Source organism: Bipolaris victoriae (genome assembly GCF_000527765.1).
Source record: "Bipolaris victoriae FI3 unplaced genomic scaffold scaffold_21, whole genome shotgun sequence".
In the NCBI taxonomy this organism is placed as follows: Eukaryota; Fungi; Ascomycota; class Dothideomycetes; order Pleosporales; family Pleosporaceae; genus Bipolaris; species Bipolaris victoriae.
This window is the reverse complement of record NW_014575371.1, coordinates 179,077-193,997: the sequence shown is the minus strand read 5'-3', so window position 1 is coordinate 193,997 and position 14,921 is coordinate 179,077. Positions and strand designations below refer to the sequence as shown.

At 50.1% G+C, this 14,921-nt stretch overlaps 7 protein-coding genes across 7 annotated transcripts; 4 read left to right on the top strand and 3 right to left on the bottom strand.

The window, feature by feature from the left end:
• Positions 1-659: 659 nt before the first annotated feature.
• COCVIDRAFT_35655 (glycoside hydrolase family 37 protein) lies at positions 660-2,743 on the top strand (the record flags this gene model as incomplete). The annotated part of the gene is made up of 2 exons (XM_014703633.1): positions 660-838; positions 889-2,743. The coding sequence occupies 2 exons, from the start codon at positions 660-662 to the stop codon at positions 2,741-2,743; spliced, it is 2,034 nt and encodes a 677-aa protein (XP_014559119.1).
• A 1,739-nt stretch (positions 2,744-4,482) lies between these two features.
• Positions 4,483-5,305, top strand: COCVIDRAFT_92689 (carbohydrate esterase family 5 protein; the record flags this gene model as incomplete). The annotated part of the gene is made up of 3 exons (XM_014703632.1): positions 4,483-4,674; positions 4,736-4,953; positions 5,035-5,305. The coding sequence occupies 3 exons, from the start codon at positions 4,483-4,485 to the stop codon at positions 5,303-5,305; spliced, it is 681 nt and encodes a 226-aa protein (XP_014559118.1).
• Positions 5,306-5,553: 248 nt separating this feature from the next.
• COCVIDRAFT_92855 (hypothetical protein) lies at positions 5,554-7,215 on the bottom strand (the record flags this gene model as incomplete). The annotated part of the gene is made up of 1 exon (XM_014703631.1): positions 5,554-7,215. One exon carries the CDS (start codon positions 7,213-7,215, stop codon positions 5,554-5,556), a length of 1,662 nt encoding a protein of 553 aa, XP_014559117.1.
• A 784-nt stretch (positions 7,216-7,999) lies between these two features.
• Positions 8,000-9,322, top strand: COCVIDRAFT_92688 (glycoside hydrolase family 28 protein; the record flags this gene model as incomplete). Its single annotated transcript, XM_014703630.1, has 3 exons — positions 8,000-8,508; positions 8,559-8,715; positions 8,777-9,322. The coding sequence occupies 3 exons, from the start codon at positions 8,000-8,002 to the stop codon at positions 9,320-9,322; spliced, it is 1,212 nt and encodes a 403-aa protein (XP_014559116.1).
• A 756-nt stretch (positions 9,323-10,078) lies between these two features.
• COCVIDRAFT_35652 (hypothetical protein) lies at positions 10,079-11,954 on the top strand (the record flags this gene model as incomplete). The annotated part of the gene is made up of 3 exons (XM_014703629.1): positions 10,079-10,396; positions 10,460-10,706; positions 10,792-11,954. The coding sequence occupies 3 exons, from the start codon at positions 10,079-10,081 to the stop codon at positions 11,952-11,954; spliced, it is 1,728 nt and encodes a 575-aa protein (XP_014559115.1).
• Positions 11,955-12,540: 586 nt separating this feature from the next.
• COCVIDRAFT_24555 (hypothetical protein) lies at positions 12,541-13,682 on the bottom strand (the record flags this gene model as incomplete). The annotated part of the gene is made up of 3 exons (XM_014703573.1): positions 12,541-12,595; positions 12,707-13,325; positions 13,430-13,682. The coding sequence occupies 3 exons, from the start codon at positions 13,680-13,682 to the stop codon at positions 12,541-12,543; spliced, it is 927 nt and encodes a 308-aa protein (XP_014559059.1).
• Positions 13,683-14,242: 560 nt separating this feature from the next.
• COCVIDRAFT_92720 (hypothetical protein) lies at positions 14,243-14,863 on the bottom strand (the record flags this gene model as incomplete). The annotated part of the gene is made up of 1 exon (XM_014703628.1): positions 14,243-14,863. The coding sequence occupies one exon, from the start codon at positions 14,861-14,863 to the stop codon at positions 14,243-14,245; it is 621 nt and encodes a 206-aa protein (XP_014559114.1).
• Positions 14,864-14,921: the final 58 nt, after the last annotated feature.

The window sequence follows — 14,921 nt, the reverse complement described above, 5'->3', positions numbered from 1 at the left end:
GCAGATATCTACCGATATTCCGCGGCTTAGTGGAATTCCCATCCAAGATCCCGACCTTATTTTTATGACATAATAGTGCCCGTGGTGCGAGTCAAGGCAGCATCCGACGGGATGTGCGGTCACGTTTAAACTCGTTGCACCAATATGATATTGTCTCGAAAGCTGTAGACGGTGTTTTTCAGAAGACTTTCAGTGCTTTCTAACTTAGTTTTTTTTGCAGAATGCAAGAGACGCCGACCAGGTACCTGAGCCGATCTCAGCGTTCCGTGGTTCAGCGTCGGGACTGACGGCGATGACATCATACTAAGATGTTGCCGACAGCCGTCAGAAGCCATTTTGCGGGGAAACCCCTATCATTCCCCCATTTCTCAACATTGGCCATGCAGGCCAACACTTTCGGCGCAACCTTGCTGACGTCCGATTGTTGAACTTAGTACTTCTTAGGGAAATTGCCAAGGATAAATGATGCATCTCCGGCTGTACCGCCCAGCCACGTACGTGTACAGACCGGTCAACTACCCGGGTTTCGCGGTTACAATGGCAGGTTTCTTTGCAGGCCTATCTTGCACGGCCGAAAAGCTAAAAGGGGGCTGAGGCGCGTGAATTATTCGTTTGGGATCTCTTTGCTTTCGTTGCGGTGAAAAATTGGCCTCGAAACAATGGCTTCGTTACGACTGTTGGCTAAAGCTTTTGTGGCAGCGGCACCTCTGGCAAATGCATTGTACACTAATGGCAGTGTGATCGCGCCTTGCGACTCTCCCATATACTGCTATGGTGATTTGCTCCGCGAGATTGAGCTTGCAAGACCATTTACGGATTCGAAGACGTTCGTTGACTTGTGAGTACTGCCAAGAACGTATGCCTATCATACCTTCTGACGAAGCGTAGGCCAACAATACGCCCATTAGACGAAGTCCTCGCTGCTTTCGCCAATCTTCCTCGGCCTATCAAGAACGACACCGTACTCAATGATTTTCTGTCCAAGTACTTTGGAAAAGCTGGCTCTGAACTTGAGGAAGTACCCACGGATCAGCTAGAGACTCAGCCAGACTTCCTCGACAACGTCAACAGCTCCACCGTAGCTGATTTCACCCGCCAGGTCATAGATATCTGGCCAGATCTGACACGTCGATATGTTGGAGCTGGAAATTGCACTGGCTGCGTAAACTCATTCATCCCTGTGAACCGCACCTTCGTGGTCGCAGGTGGGCGTTTCCGAGAGCCGTACTACTGGGATTCGTTCTGGATCATTGAAGGCCTTCTCCGTACTCAAGGATCATTCACTCAAATCGCTGAGAATATCATTGAAAATTTCCTGGATCTTGTCGAAGATATCGGCTTTGTGCCCAATGGCGCTCGACGATATTATGAAAACCGATCACAGCCACCACTTCTCACCCAAATGGTTCGCGTTTATGTAGAGTACACGCAAAACTACACGTTGCTGGAACGTGCTCTGCCTATCCTCGAGCAAGAGTATGACTTTTGGGTCACTAATCGTACGGTAACGCTTGAACGCGCCGGTAGGAACTACTCGCTAAATCACTACGCCGTATCGAATACTCAACCACGACCGGAATCCTTCTATGAGGACTATGTGACTGCCAACAATGAAACCTACTTCAACAAGGAAGGCGAAAAGTTCAACGTTACGACCCCACTTACCGACTCTGAGAAAGCTACGCTCTATTCCAATCTAGCGTCAGGTGCTGAAAGCGGGTGGGACTATTCTGCTCGCTGGATCGCAAACCCTTCTGATGCTGTTACCGATACATATTTCCCACTTCGCTCCCTCAACACCAAGGAGATCATCCCAGTAGAGTTGAACTCGATCCTGTACCACAACGAGATAACCATTGCGGAGTTCCATCGCCACCAAGGCAACTACAGCGCTGCACGAGCATGGGCTGAACGAGCTGCACAGCGTAGCGAGGCCATGACAACGTTCTTGTGGTCTCCTGAACACTATAGCTACTTTGATTACAACCTTACATCTAGCAGCAAGAACATCTATACGCTCAGGGATAACACTAGTACACCCCTTTCGCTCCAGGGCGCACCAGAGGGCCTGCAGGTATGGTTTGAGATCTCCCAGTTCTATCCATTCTGGACTGGCGCTGCACCAGACAGCATCAAGAATGATCCAAAGGCCATGCGGCGGGTATACGCCCGGATTGAGGAACTCTTGGAAACACAAGACGGCGCCATTGCAGCAACAAATCTTGTGACTGGTCAACAATGGGACAAGCCAAACGTCTGGCCCCCACTACAATATATCCTTATGCAGGGTCTGTTGAACACGCCACTCGAGGTCGGTGAGGAAGACGACGAGCAAACGACCGAAGACTACGTCTGGACACAAGATCTCGCCCTCCAACTCGCACAACGCTATCTCGATTCTCTGTACTGCACTTGGCGTGTGACTGGTGGAGCAACAGCGGACGTCGCCCAGCTGCCCAATTCCCAAGGTAACGGGACGATCTTCGAAAAGTATTCGGACGCGAGCACCAATGCTGCTGGTGGAGGCGGAGAGTACGAAGTGGTCGAAGGCTTTGGCTGGTCGAACGGAGTGCTGATCTGGGCCGTTGATCAATTCGGACAGCGACTCAAGACACCCGAGTGTGGAAACATCACAGCCGCTAATATAGGACACGGTGACAAGAAGAAGAGAAGTGCAGTCGAGCTGAGTAAGAGGGATGCTGAGTGGGTCAAGCAGATGGGGTCGAGACGATGGAGGTACTAATTCTAATGTCTATTTGGTAGTTGGGCCAGCGGGGCCTCTCACCTATCTTGGTCTTCTTGCCGCCAGATCGCCAGTGTAGCAAAACTTCGAGCTAATACTATATTGGCCGTTTGACAATGTTCCTTTTCCTAATTAATCCTTTGCATCGGTGAATAAGGAAACAGCCTCGGCAGTTTTGCTTTAGATGCAGTCGTATTTAGTAAGCCCCTGTCCTCCTTCGCTCCTGATCATCATGGACTACGGGTAGAATGCCACTACTAGCCCTGGCGATCTACATTGCCGACGTCCATGTAGGTCGATCGCTCATGATTCAGAATAGCCAAGCCATTCACTCCGCGGTGCCGCATCTGCACAACAATCTCAAAGCAGTCATGTGATGTTTGAGGAGTCCTATCTACCTGAGACAATTTGTCGCGATTTGCAAGGACCCACCTGGTGTTCGTCGATGGGGCGCATCTGAGGCAGGTTTTCTTTTCTTTTTCTCAACCCGTCATATCGCGTAGATTCCGCGGCAACACGCGGATATGGGTCTAGGTCTTTTTTTTTTCTGAAGGAAGGAGGGGGAAGTCTGATTAAAGGGTTGTTGCATTGCGGACTTGGCAATGACAAGACTATTCCCAAGCAAGAGAGCTGTGCTTGAGTCGATCAGCGGATACTTTAACATAGATATGCGCCTCGGCTACACTTGCCGGTTTGTCCCCGGGGCATTACGGATTTGGACATATGTGCATACGGTGCTTTAGACAAGTACTGATGGTGGACAGAATCACGATTGCCTTCTTTTGATGTCCGATGGACATACCTTCTGAATGACTAGCTATTTGGTAGCGCAGTGACTTTGCCATGACGAATAGCGTGTTCGTACGTCTCATGCGACACGGAGGATTTTCTACATGGGTTGTGAACGGCATTGCTATATGTGGACCGCTAGCCTGGTGCGGACGATAACGGGCGACTACCGGCGTCCTGTCCTGCTCCTATCATGCACTCTTCTCTTCTTGGACCGAGGCACATTGCTTTTGTGTGTCGCAGATGATCTACAAACCCAGTCTCATACAAATACACACATCAACTTACAAATCCCTTCACGAACCCACTGGGCTGGAATCTACCAATCCTGTCATAGACTCGATAGTACGATATACGAGACACGCCCCCTTAGGCGAGCCGTTTTTCTCGAAGCAAAAAGCAAAGAAAATGGACCCATTTACTTGCTTTTTACCGTTTTTCATTCCCCGATTGAACGGCGTGCAGTGTCAATATGTCATGTAAACTCTATTCTCCGGGCGCACAGCCATTGGTGTCGTAACGGCTGGTGTGACAGGCGCCCGTCTGGCACGAGGACACCATCCAATCACTATTCTGAGGTGCCTACGCCCCACTGGCACCATAGCCTCGTTATTTGATGGAAGGTCAGTCTTAGTGTGCTTTTTTGTCCGGGGATCAGCGTTGCCTAGTCCGCGTAAACCCAGTGATACACGAAACTCCTTTCTTTCCTTGCCCGATGTCCGAGGTTAGGGTACTACAGTGTGAGTGGGTATCTTGGGAAACCAACGAGTCGGGATGTATGACATGGTGTGGCAGGGTGAAGATGAATGTGTGTATATATATCTGTGCCCTTTGCGTGAAACGAAACGGATATCAAGGCACAGCTCACTTGATATCTTTATCACTGCCGACTACATTCGCTTCTACATACCATTTCAACTTATAATTGCTCTTCGTCATATACTATCAAGATGAAGTTTCTCACTCTCTCCATGATGACTGCCCTGGCGGTAGCATCACCCATTACCACACGCTCCGAGACCGCCCTCGAAGCCCGTCAACTCGGCTCCAGCACCAGCAACGATCTCCAGCAAGGCCAGGCCGGCGCCTGCCCCAAGGCTATCTTCATATTCGCCCGAGCTAGCGGCGAGTCCGGAAACATGGTAAGTCCAGACATGCAATCAATTCCAGTAACGAAACATCAGTACTCACAAAAGTCACTAGGGTTCCTCCACCGGCCCCATTGTCGCAAGGGAGCTCAAGAGCAAATACGGCGCAGATAGCGTCTGGGTCCAAGGCGTCGGTGCTCCCTACGCCGCCGATTTGCTCTCCAACGCCCTACCAGCCGGTACTTCTCAAGGCGCCATTGACGAAGCCGTCAAGATGTTCCAGCTCGCAAACCAGAAGTGCCCCGAGACTCCCGTTGTGTCGGGTGGCTACAGGTAAATACCACTCTTCTTCCCTTCCCCCGTCCCCTTTCCCAGAATTTCAATATGTACATCTTTTTCTAACACAAGGAATAGTCAAGGTACTGCGGTCATCGCCGGCGCAATTCCCAAGCTCTCCGAGACCGTTCGCGCCCAGGTCAAGGGCGTTGTGCTGTTCGGATACACAAAGAACAAGCAGAACAATGGCGGCATCCAGTCGTACCCTGCTGATAACGTAAAGGTGTTCTGCGCCATGGGTGATTTGGTGTGCTCTGGTACTCTTACCGTTACCGCCGCGCACTTTACCTACTTTGATGAAGCTGCGGGTCCTGCGCCGGAGTTCCTTGAGAGCAAGATTGGTGCTTAAGCCGCTTAAGCTTACGGAAAAAGAGCAGAAGAGACATGTGTATATATATGGCTTGTCCTTTTTGGTGTTTTGGGATTGGTGTACATATAACCTTCGAGTTGCGAACTAGGGAACAAGGATTACTTTTTACTTTCTTTGGAAACATGGTACACGTCTATTTTTATTTAAGCTAAAGTAAACACGCTTGAAATCTTGGTATAAACAACATATATGGTCTAACACCAATCGTCACTAATGAGTTCCATATACTAAGACTTAGTAATGGTCTTTTGTGCCTTGGCATCGTCCCTCATCTCCTGCTTGATCCTAGTAATCGTGCCTGCACCGCCATAAATCATGGCAGTGTAGACCTGTGCTACACTTGCACCAGCGTCGAGAACTTCACGTGCCTGTCGGCCATTGGTGATTCCTCCGGTTGCGAAAATGACCTTACGTGGGGCGTCGGGTGCAGGCGCTACCTTGGGTGTAGATTGCAGGGTGACAAGAGGTGCAGATTCGGAGATGTCGTCAAAATCTGAAGATGCGGGTTTAGGAGCAGGTTGGTCGAGACCGAGGGTGGCCTTGGTCATCGAGGATTTGGTTGAGTCGTCACCTGAGCCTTGTTCAGCGGAAGGCTTGATTTCTTCAGGTTGCGTGGGGAGGGTGATGTGCTTTGGGCCTTCATCAAGTGCCTTTCGGTATTTCTTTACCAGAGCCAGAGTGCGCTCGAACATCTGGGGGCCCGAGTATCCACCCTGTTCAAGTAGAATGTTGGCCTCTGATTGAGACAGAAAGTAGCCCTTAGGAAGCGGGTCTGGCCGCTTCTTGGTTGTGTTACCAACAATGACACCATCGACACCAGAGTCCCACACGGCCTCGCAAATACCTGATATCTGTTCTTCCGAGTCTTCGTCTGGACTGACCTTGACCATGACGGCGGGCTTGGTCTTACGGTCAATCTTCTTGACGGCGCTAATAACACCCGAGAGAAGCTTTGTCAACGGTTCGACATTTTGGAGGGTACGGAGGCCTGGGGTGTTGGGCGACGAGACGTTGACTACAAGGATATCCGCATACTTTCCTACGTATCCAACGGCGGTGGCATAGTCGCGAACGACGGATTCAATGTCGTTCTCAGAAGTCGTCTTGTTCTTTGCGACTTGCACGGCCATGAGGCGCCCTTTGTGAAGCGAGCCAGGCGGTACACCAGCCTCACCATCTAGCACCCGTCGTTCGGCATCCTCGTCGAGCCCCAGGCCAGCATGATATGCAAACTCTCGCACGCGTTGTCGAAGTCTTGAAGCAACCAGCTCTGCGCCCTCTGAGTTGAATCCATAGCGGTTAATGAGCGCGTTCTGGCTGGGGATCCTGAAGACACGCGGCTTGGGGTTGCCTTCTTGCGGCATTAATGTGATAGCTCCAACCTCGACTACACCCGCGCCCAGATCGAACAGTGGCGTTGGAACCTCGGCGCCCTTGTCAATGCCCGCAGATGTTCCAATGGGGTTGTTCAACGTGTGACCAAAGACCTCGACTGCCAGGTCACCCTGCGAGTCGGCTACGCCACGCTCCCTAGGATTGATTCCAAAACTATGCAACACCTTGAGCATCCGGGTGCCGGCGTGGTGTGCGTCCTCGCCGTCTGGGTATATCACTCGTAGCGCAGGTACGAGGAGCCATTGGTGGATACTGGCGCGCGTGTCCGTAACGTACAGGTATCCAAACGTTCCCCCCACGGCCAATAGAGTTCCGTAAATAAAGTTCTTCGTGCGGGTCCCAGCCGATCGGACATTTGTCGCGGCTTCGGTGGCCGTTGTCGATGTAGTAGCATATCTCGTCGGTGTCTGCAACAGCGAGCGATGGGTCAGGCGATGACGCGGTATCGAGGGCCGGACGCGCAGAGCCCGCAGGCTGACGGCACTGTTCATCATCAAGAGTGTCGTGCGCAGCCCGTGCGACTTTCAATGGCTGGGCAATCGCTCGGATGAACGATTGTACAAACTACAAGTTACGGGTGTTTGGAGCCGCGAATCTCGGAAACATCCAGTGACGTGGGCTTGGCATCCCGTCCCGTTTCTACCCTAACATGCCTTGCCGCAAGACCCCTTGACCTGCTCACCCAACATCCATGTCCTCAGATCTGTCAGACTCCCGTACCTGTCGCTTACAGACCTTTTTGTTGTCTCTTTGGTTATTCTTAGGTTCTTATCACGCCAATCTGCTATCCTGCTGTCGCCTGGCCGCTTACTCTGACACTCTGACACGACCTGTAACCAGCTAATATCTGACTAGAATGTTTCACAGTGCCTCCGGACAGCCATGTGCCATTATTTGCACTAATTGCAAACGGCCATGCCTGCTCGTGGTGCGGCATCAAACTCTTTCCAGAACCTAGAGAACGAAATAGACACTATCAGATAAATTGCCAGCTCCTAAAAAGCCGAGCACTGACTGGGTAAATTGGCTGACTCTGCGGAGTACGGGACACTAGTCAAGTATTCGCACCAATAGCCTCTTGTCAATGTCCAAATGATCGTACTTGAATTTCCCCTTTCTGTATAGGCACTGTGCAACGGAGGTATTTGCAGGCATACCTCCACCTCAGGGACCCCAGCATCTCAGTACTAAGCCTTTCTACTAAGTCTTGATATATAGCCAAGCTATGCCCTGTAAAAGCTTATCACTCACTGATCCATTCATTCACTCGTTTTCAAGATGCTTCTGACCAAGCTTGCACAGCTATGCCTGATTGCTACACCGGCCTTGAGTGCCATGACCAAGGTGGGCTCAGTATGCACGGTCACCCCCTCAGGATCAGCTGATGATAGCGACTCCATCCTCGATGCCTTCAAGCAGTGTGGGCAAAACGGAAGGATTGACATCACAGCCGGTAACTTCACCATCGGCAAAGTCATCGACGTCCTCAATCTCAAAAATTGTGAGATCAATATCCGCGGCAAACTCACTTGGACCCCCGATATCCAATACTGGGTTAAGAACAGTGTCAGTGTCGTCTTCCAGCAGAGAAGCACGGCATTCCGCTTGGGAGGCGAGAACTTCTCGGTTCTGGGCCATGGCCAGGCGTTGTTTGATGGCAACGGCCAGGTGTGGTACGACGCCAACAAAAATGGAGCCAACATGGCTGGTAGGCCTATCAGCCTGACCCTATGGCATGCGAAGAACGCCGTGGTTGACGGAATCACTTGGAGAAAGGTGCAATTCTGGTAAGTTTTAGTGCTCTACCTTTGAACCAGCATTGTTCCTAACATCACAGGCACACATTTGTCGCTTACTCGCAAAACATCACAATGACAAACTTGGACATGAAGGCCGTCTCCGACTCGCAGTGGGGCACCGTCAACACCGATGGCTTCGACAGCTGGAACTCACGGGACATTGTACTCAAGAACTGGGTTGTTACCTGCGGCGATGTAAGTCTTCCCCCGTCGATCTTGCCTCACCATATACACAAGTCTGACCGTTCCTTCCTAGGACTGCATCTCCATCAAAGGAAACAGCACAAATGTCTATGTCAAGAACGCCACATGCAACGGCTCAGGCGCCATGGTCATCGGATCCATGGGCAACCCACCCAACATCCCCGAGACAGTCGAAAACGTCGTCTTCGAAGATATCCAAGCCTTGTACAGTTCCAACGCTGCATGGATTAAGACGTACCCAGGCCAAGGATACGTCAGGAATGTGACATTCCGCAACTTCCACATAGTCGATGTCAACCAGCCCATATACGTCACACCGTGCATCTACACGTACAACAAATGCGATGATTCGCACCTCAAAATCTCCGACATTACTTGGCAAAACATCACGGGTACCTCGAGGTACAATGTCGCCGCGGCCATCTATTGCAGTAAGAGCACGCCTTGCACGGGTCTCCAGTTCAAGGATATCAACATCAAGCCAATGAATGGCGGGCAATCCAAGATCCTTTGCAGCAATTTCAACAGCGACAGTGGACTGGCTTGTACAGGTACTTGTCCTGCAGGATGGAAACAGCAACTATCCGGAAACGTTTAAAGACCACGTCAGAGCTAGAGGGAAAGAAAAGCTTTTTGATTAATCTCATGTACATACTAAACCTACAATTGCCGAACGGAAAAGCCGATTCGTTGCTCTTACAAGTCCCGCCCGAGTCAATGCACTTACATGTCAGCGCTTTGTAATATCCTTGTTTAAAAGAAAAACCATATAGTGACATCCTTGCGGGACCTCAGAACATGTGAAGCGTACCCACAGTTTTTAGTGCTTACACTAGTCATCGGATACCAGGCGCAGGCGCACATATCATACGTAGCCCTATCACGCGTATACGAGGATTTGAACTAAACACACGGAATGAACGGTTCCAAGGTTTACGTAACCCTCTCGAATGCGACGAACTTTAAATTTAACGTTTGCTGTTGCAGGTAATATCTCGGCAATTGTGAACAAGGTGATTGGGGTAACCTTGCTAGCTTGGGTCCACACAAGGCCAAAATCCATGGCAGGTTGTACAGTGTACGGAATACGTACCCTGTGTAGTACATACGCGCCAAGATGCGCTGTCACGATGTACCTATGGGGTAGTACTGGACATATGGTTTTGCACAAGGAGGACCCAGCATCCTGTGCGGGGTACTATGCTTACATGTCATCGTCCCAGAAAGCTAATGTATTACCTTGGTAATATTGACGTTATCGATGTTCTTGTTTCTTTGTGTATATATGTACTTGTTGAACCACAAGCTCTTTTGTTTCATTGTTGACTATCACTCAAATCATTTCAGGATAATCATGTCAGCTCGTCCCAACTCCTGGCCAATCCGCCATCATACTCTGCTTCCAGCTCTTCTGTCTTCGATTGCTGACCAGTACCCTTCTCTTTATTATGCCTGGTTTCCGCGTGATCCCGATGATATATCGAAAGGATATCGCAGGTTCACATTTGCAGAGGTAGCTAATGCCGTCAATGCGTTTGCGTGGTGGATCGACCAAAACGTAGGGAAGCTAGCAGAGGAGCAAAAGAATGGAAATAAGACATTGGTATACATGGGGCCAAACGATATCCGGTATGCAGTGTTATGTCTAGGGAGTGTAGTTGCTGGATACAAAGTAAGCCTGTCGTCCATTACTCTCACCATCTTTGTTAGAAACAGGATTGATAGGAAATGATAGATGCTCTTCCCTTCGCCACGGTATGGATCTGAAGCCTTGGGAAAGTTGATCGAAACCATAGATGCGAAAGTCCTGCTGAGCCCCGAGACGCCGTATCCTGTCGAAGCAGAGATCTTAGAGAAGAGCAAAGGTGGGATAACAAAACTTCAAGCACCAAGTGTGGATCAGCTGTTCGCAGAGAGAGTAGCAGCATATCCTTTTACCAAGACGTTTGCGACTTGTAAAGACGAGCCTGCGATATGTGTACGTAAGTTGACAACATACTTTCACTTGCTTTAACTTGCTGCTTGAAAAAGCGACTGAGAATGAAGAGCTTACCTTTGGCAACGCAGATACATCCGGCACAACGGGATTTCCTAAGCCAGTACTGTGGACACACGACTGGATTGCAAGTCAATCGCAGACACTCAACCTCCCATTACCAGCCGGTTTTACCCGTCATGACTATCATATACGCTACCAAAATGATCAGCGAGGGCGATTACTGGTGACTGGTCCTCCCTTTCATGCAAGCGGAATCTTTAATATGGTTCTGTACCCTTTGCTATTGGGCACAAAACCCATCTATTCGCAACCGGGAGCAACACCAGAAGCAAACGTGGATCGTACCATAGCGGCTCTAGAATTTCTGCACACAGAGAGAACAGTTACGAGCGGAAGTGCGACTGAGACATCGCAGAAGGTGGTAGATTGTGTGTCGGTGATGCCGACGTTTATAGAGTATGTGGCCAAGCACCCTGCGAAACTCGATCAGATTGTCCAAAGGAGCCACTCGTTGCGATATGGCGGCGGAAGTGTATCTCGCACAGCTGGCGACATCATAGTAGACAGAACACATCTAGTCTGTGGAATTGGGTCCACCGAGCAAGGCATTTGGCCCACCATCCTGCGAACCGACGATGATATGAAACTTGATGGAAGATGGGAATATGTGACTCCCCACCCGGCACTTAACTTGCAATTCCGCCCTGTTTCCGAGGATGCTGGTCAAACAGTGTACGAAGCCGTTATGGTGCGAAACAACGGTGAGGACTTGGATGGATATGTGCAACCTTTGTTCAGATGCTTTCCTGACCTCCAGGAGAAAAGCATGGGCGACCTATTCCTAAGATCTCAAAAATCTCCGGATATGTGGAAACATCACGGCCGTACAGACGACCTGCTGGTCTTCCTCTCCAACGAAAAGTTCTTCCCTACTGTCGCTGAACAGCGTATTGCGTCGCACCCTGGTATCGCTGAAGCTCTGATTGTAGGGACACGTCGGCCGAAAGCTTCGCTGATCGTCAGGCTGGAGGAAGGATTCAAGCTGGATGATGTATGGGAAAGAATTGAGGAAGTCAACGTGGACTCACCGCTTTACGCACGGGTTACCAAAGACATGGTTATCGTTGCGCAAGAGCCTTTCCTGAAGACGGCAAAAGGGAGTGTCAGAAAGGTTGATATGCTGGGAAAGTATTCGAAAGAGTTGGACAAATTGTACGGTGAAGGATTCTGAATACTATGGTCACACGACAAGATAGCTAGGTGAGAGTGAACACCAGCTACACCAAGGAAAGAGCGCTGTGCCAAGGCGCTATCTTCAAGTAGGTGAGACGCCATGCCCGTGAGAAGTTGGGAAGGAGGAACGTGGCAGGATGTTGCAAGAGCGAAGCCAAGCTTAACGAATGCGAGATAGAATATTCATTAACAGTCTACGATATGTATGAGCAGAAAACTTCCTGTTTCGAACCCGGTTTGATTGTTTTCCTTGTCAGTGCGGACATGCTGAAAAGTCGCTGTTTTCTCCGTACATATGGTTGCATGTTGAACGACATTCGCTTGCTACTTTGAGCGCAGTCTCGAATTCTATCCGAATCCTTGAATCTAGTTGTACGAGAATTCGAAAAACAGTAAACGTAAAGAAGAGGACAAACACACCAACAAAAGGGGCAAAATCATGGGTATAAAGCTATGACTGATTCAACGACGCTCAATGCTGTCTAAATAATACGTACGCAAGAGGAATGTACTGCCAACTAACGCCTCATGATGCAAATAAGACAATCTCAGCTAGATGAAGAATTTTAAAGGAATTATAAAGCTTAGCTTGATGAAAGATGCGCCCAACGTGCATCTCTATCCATTTCACCATCCTCACTGTAGCATTGTCAGCAACTGCGTCCCAATTCTCTTCAATCACAACACGTAACTCCACATGCAACATACCTACCAAGTTAATCGTTGGCCAATAAATTCTCGCAAACCTACCAATCATACACCCACCCAGAGTTTGCACTCATAAACTCTTCACAAGCTTCTTTGAGTGCAATGTTCGGTCTCAGGTCGCTGATTGTAAGTGTCTCTCGGGTAAGCGGGTCGGTAGGGCTGCGCTTCAGATGCTCAATCAGGGTCGCGCGCTCGTACGACCGACCGTTCTTTGTGACTACCGGGTCGTGCATAATTTCAAACGTAATGCCGTCAACAAGGTAGTCCGGCACTTCACGTTTCTGTTGGTTGGCGGGATCTGAAATGGCAAATGCCGTTCGCAGATCATCGCGCTTCTTTTCGAATTCTTGTTTCAGCTCTGCCTTCTCTTCTTGCCCGTCTGTTCGACTGGTTTCCCCAGCCTCCATGCGAGCATCTATCTCGTCCATTTCTTTTTTGTATTGTATCTCTAACATAGACTCAAGATCTGAGAGAAGATCACCCCGTCTTCTTATGCGCTCCCGTTCCCGAATGTCCCATTTGGCCTTTTTACACTTCAGGACTAGGGCAGATATGGTGGCGGCATTGGAGGTTTGTTGCGCCGATGTGGTACATAACTCGTATGCCATAAGGGCAGATGATAGCGCCTCATTCGGGTGGTTGATGGCGAGTTGTGCTTGCGCTATATACACACCGATTAGCCCAAGGACCTAAGTTAATATCACGCCTTTATGCTCGACGTGGTCAGGAGACTAGACGGGACCGCGTCAAGACAATCATACGTACCCAAGTAGAAAAAAGCTTTCATGTTGTCTTTCAAGAGTTCAATACTCCGAATGCAATCGTCAATAACACCCTCCCATTTTTCCATCTTTAGCCTCGCATTTGCGCGATTGGTAAAAAGGAGCGGGTTGGCCGAGTTTTTCTGGATTGCCTGAGAGTACAGTGTCTCTGCCCCTTCATAGTCGCCATTTTTGAAGCATTTGTTGCCGGAGTTTTTGAGTTGCTCGGCGGCGTATTCGTTGCCTGGCGGAGGCATAGCGGCGCAGTCAACAAGGTAGTCGGGAGCGAGGCTGGGGGACCGTCGAGCGGAAGTGAGAGCGGAGTTAGGCTTCGATGATTGGTAGGCGGCGGGGCGTGGGGCACCTTTTGTTGCGCCTCGGTATGGAAGATTCGAGATGCCGAGCGTGATGCTGAGCTGAGCAGTGCGGAAACGGCCGGATAGAACCAGAACGCAAAGGTGATTCTGCAGACAGTCACTCTGTCTATGTAGTATGTACTACTACCAAGATGGCTGTTTGCAGGCGCCACGTCTCTTGACCTCACCACATGCACAGCCACAATGCGATTATGTAAGCTTCCATGGGAATCGAATAGGGACGTTGTAATAACTTAGCGATATGTACGTATGCCAGTGAGGAAATAATTTAGAAGAAGAAAAAAACATCTTCTGCCAAATACGCTGACCAAATTCTACTCCGTGCTGCGCTCTCCTCTTATGGATAGGAAATGTAACATACAACCCCAGCACCATCGTAGACTATGCTAGTGCACACCGTAATACTGGGCGACTAGGCCAGACGTATGTAGAAGTATGTACTAGTGTCGCCGGTCATCATTCGCGTGGGGCGCTGCTGCAACTTCTGTAGAACCCACAATCCCCACTTGCATGTGCCGTTCATCCTCAACCTTGGAGTCCCTCCTGTCCACTTTGTAAAGGTTAGGATAACTCCTCTGTCGCCTAATCTCCGCTGCCAAATCTGCTTCATCCACTCGGCGCCTGCTAGGCGGTGCACTTCTCTTCCTGAACCTCTTGACATCTTCATCGCTCTCTACACATGCATCTTCGTCCTCGAAAAGCGGACTTCGGGTTCTTCCTCGATCAATGCTTCTGTTGCGTGCTCGGCCCCTGAATGTATGGTCGGGTTCGGCGTCACTGCGCCGTCTGAGTTTCTTCTCTACAGAAGTGGGTGGGGAGATGGATAATGTGGGGGAAGATGGACGGTGATGCTTGCGGTAGTGGGTTCGGTAACGCGAGCCGCTGTTGCGATCATGGCCGCGAGAGGGGGAGGAGGCTCGGCGAGGGGAGTGCTGAGAGGATTGCCTACGTCGCTTCAGGCGCCCACGCTCGTCCGCATCTACATCGGGTTCGACAATAGCTGGAATCTCTGGTAAAGTAGTATCTTGAACAACCGCAGACTCGGCGAGCGTGTCTGCCATGATGCCTGGCGAGTTGGCTAGTAGAAGGGTGATATCTGGGAGACTTGACCCTCAGCTA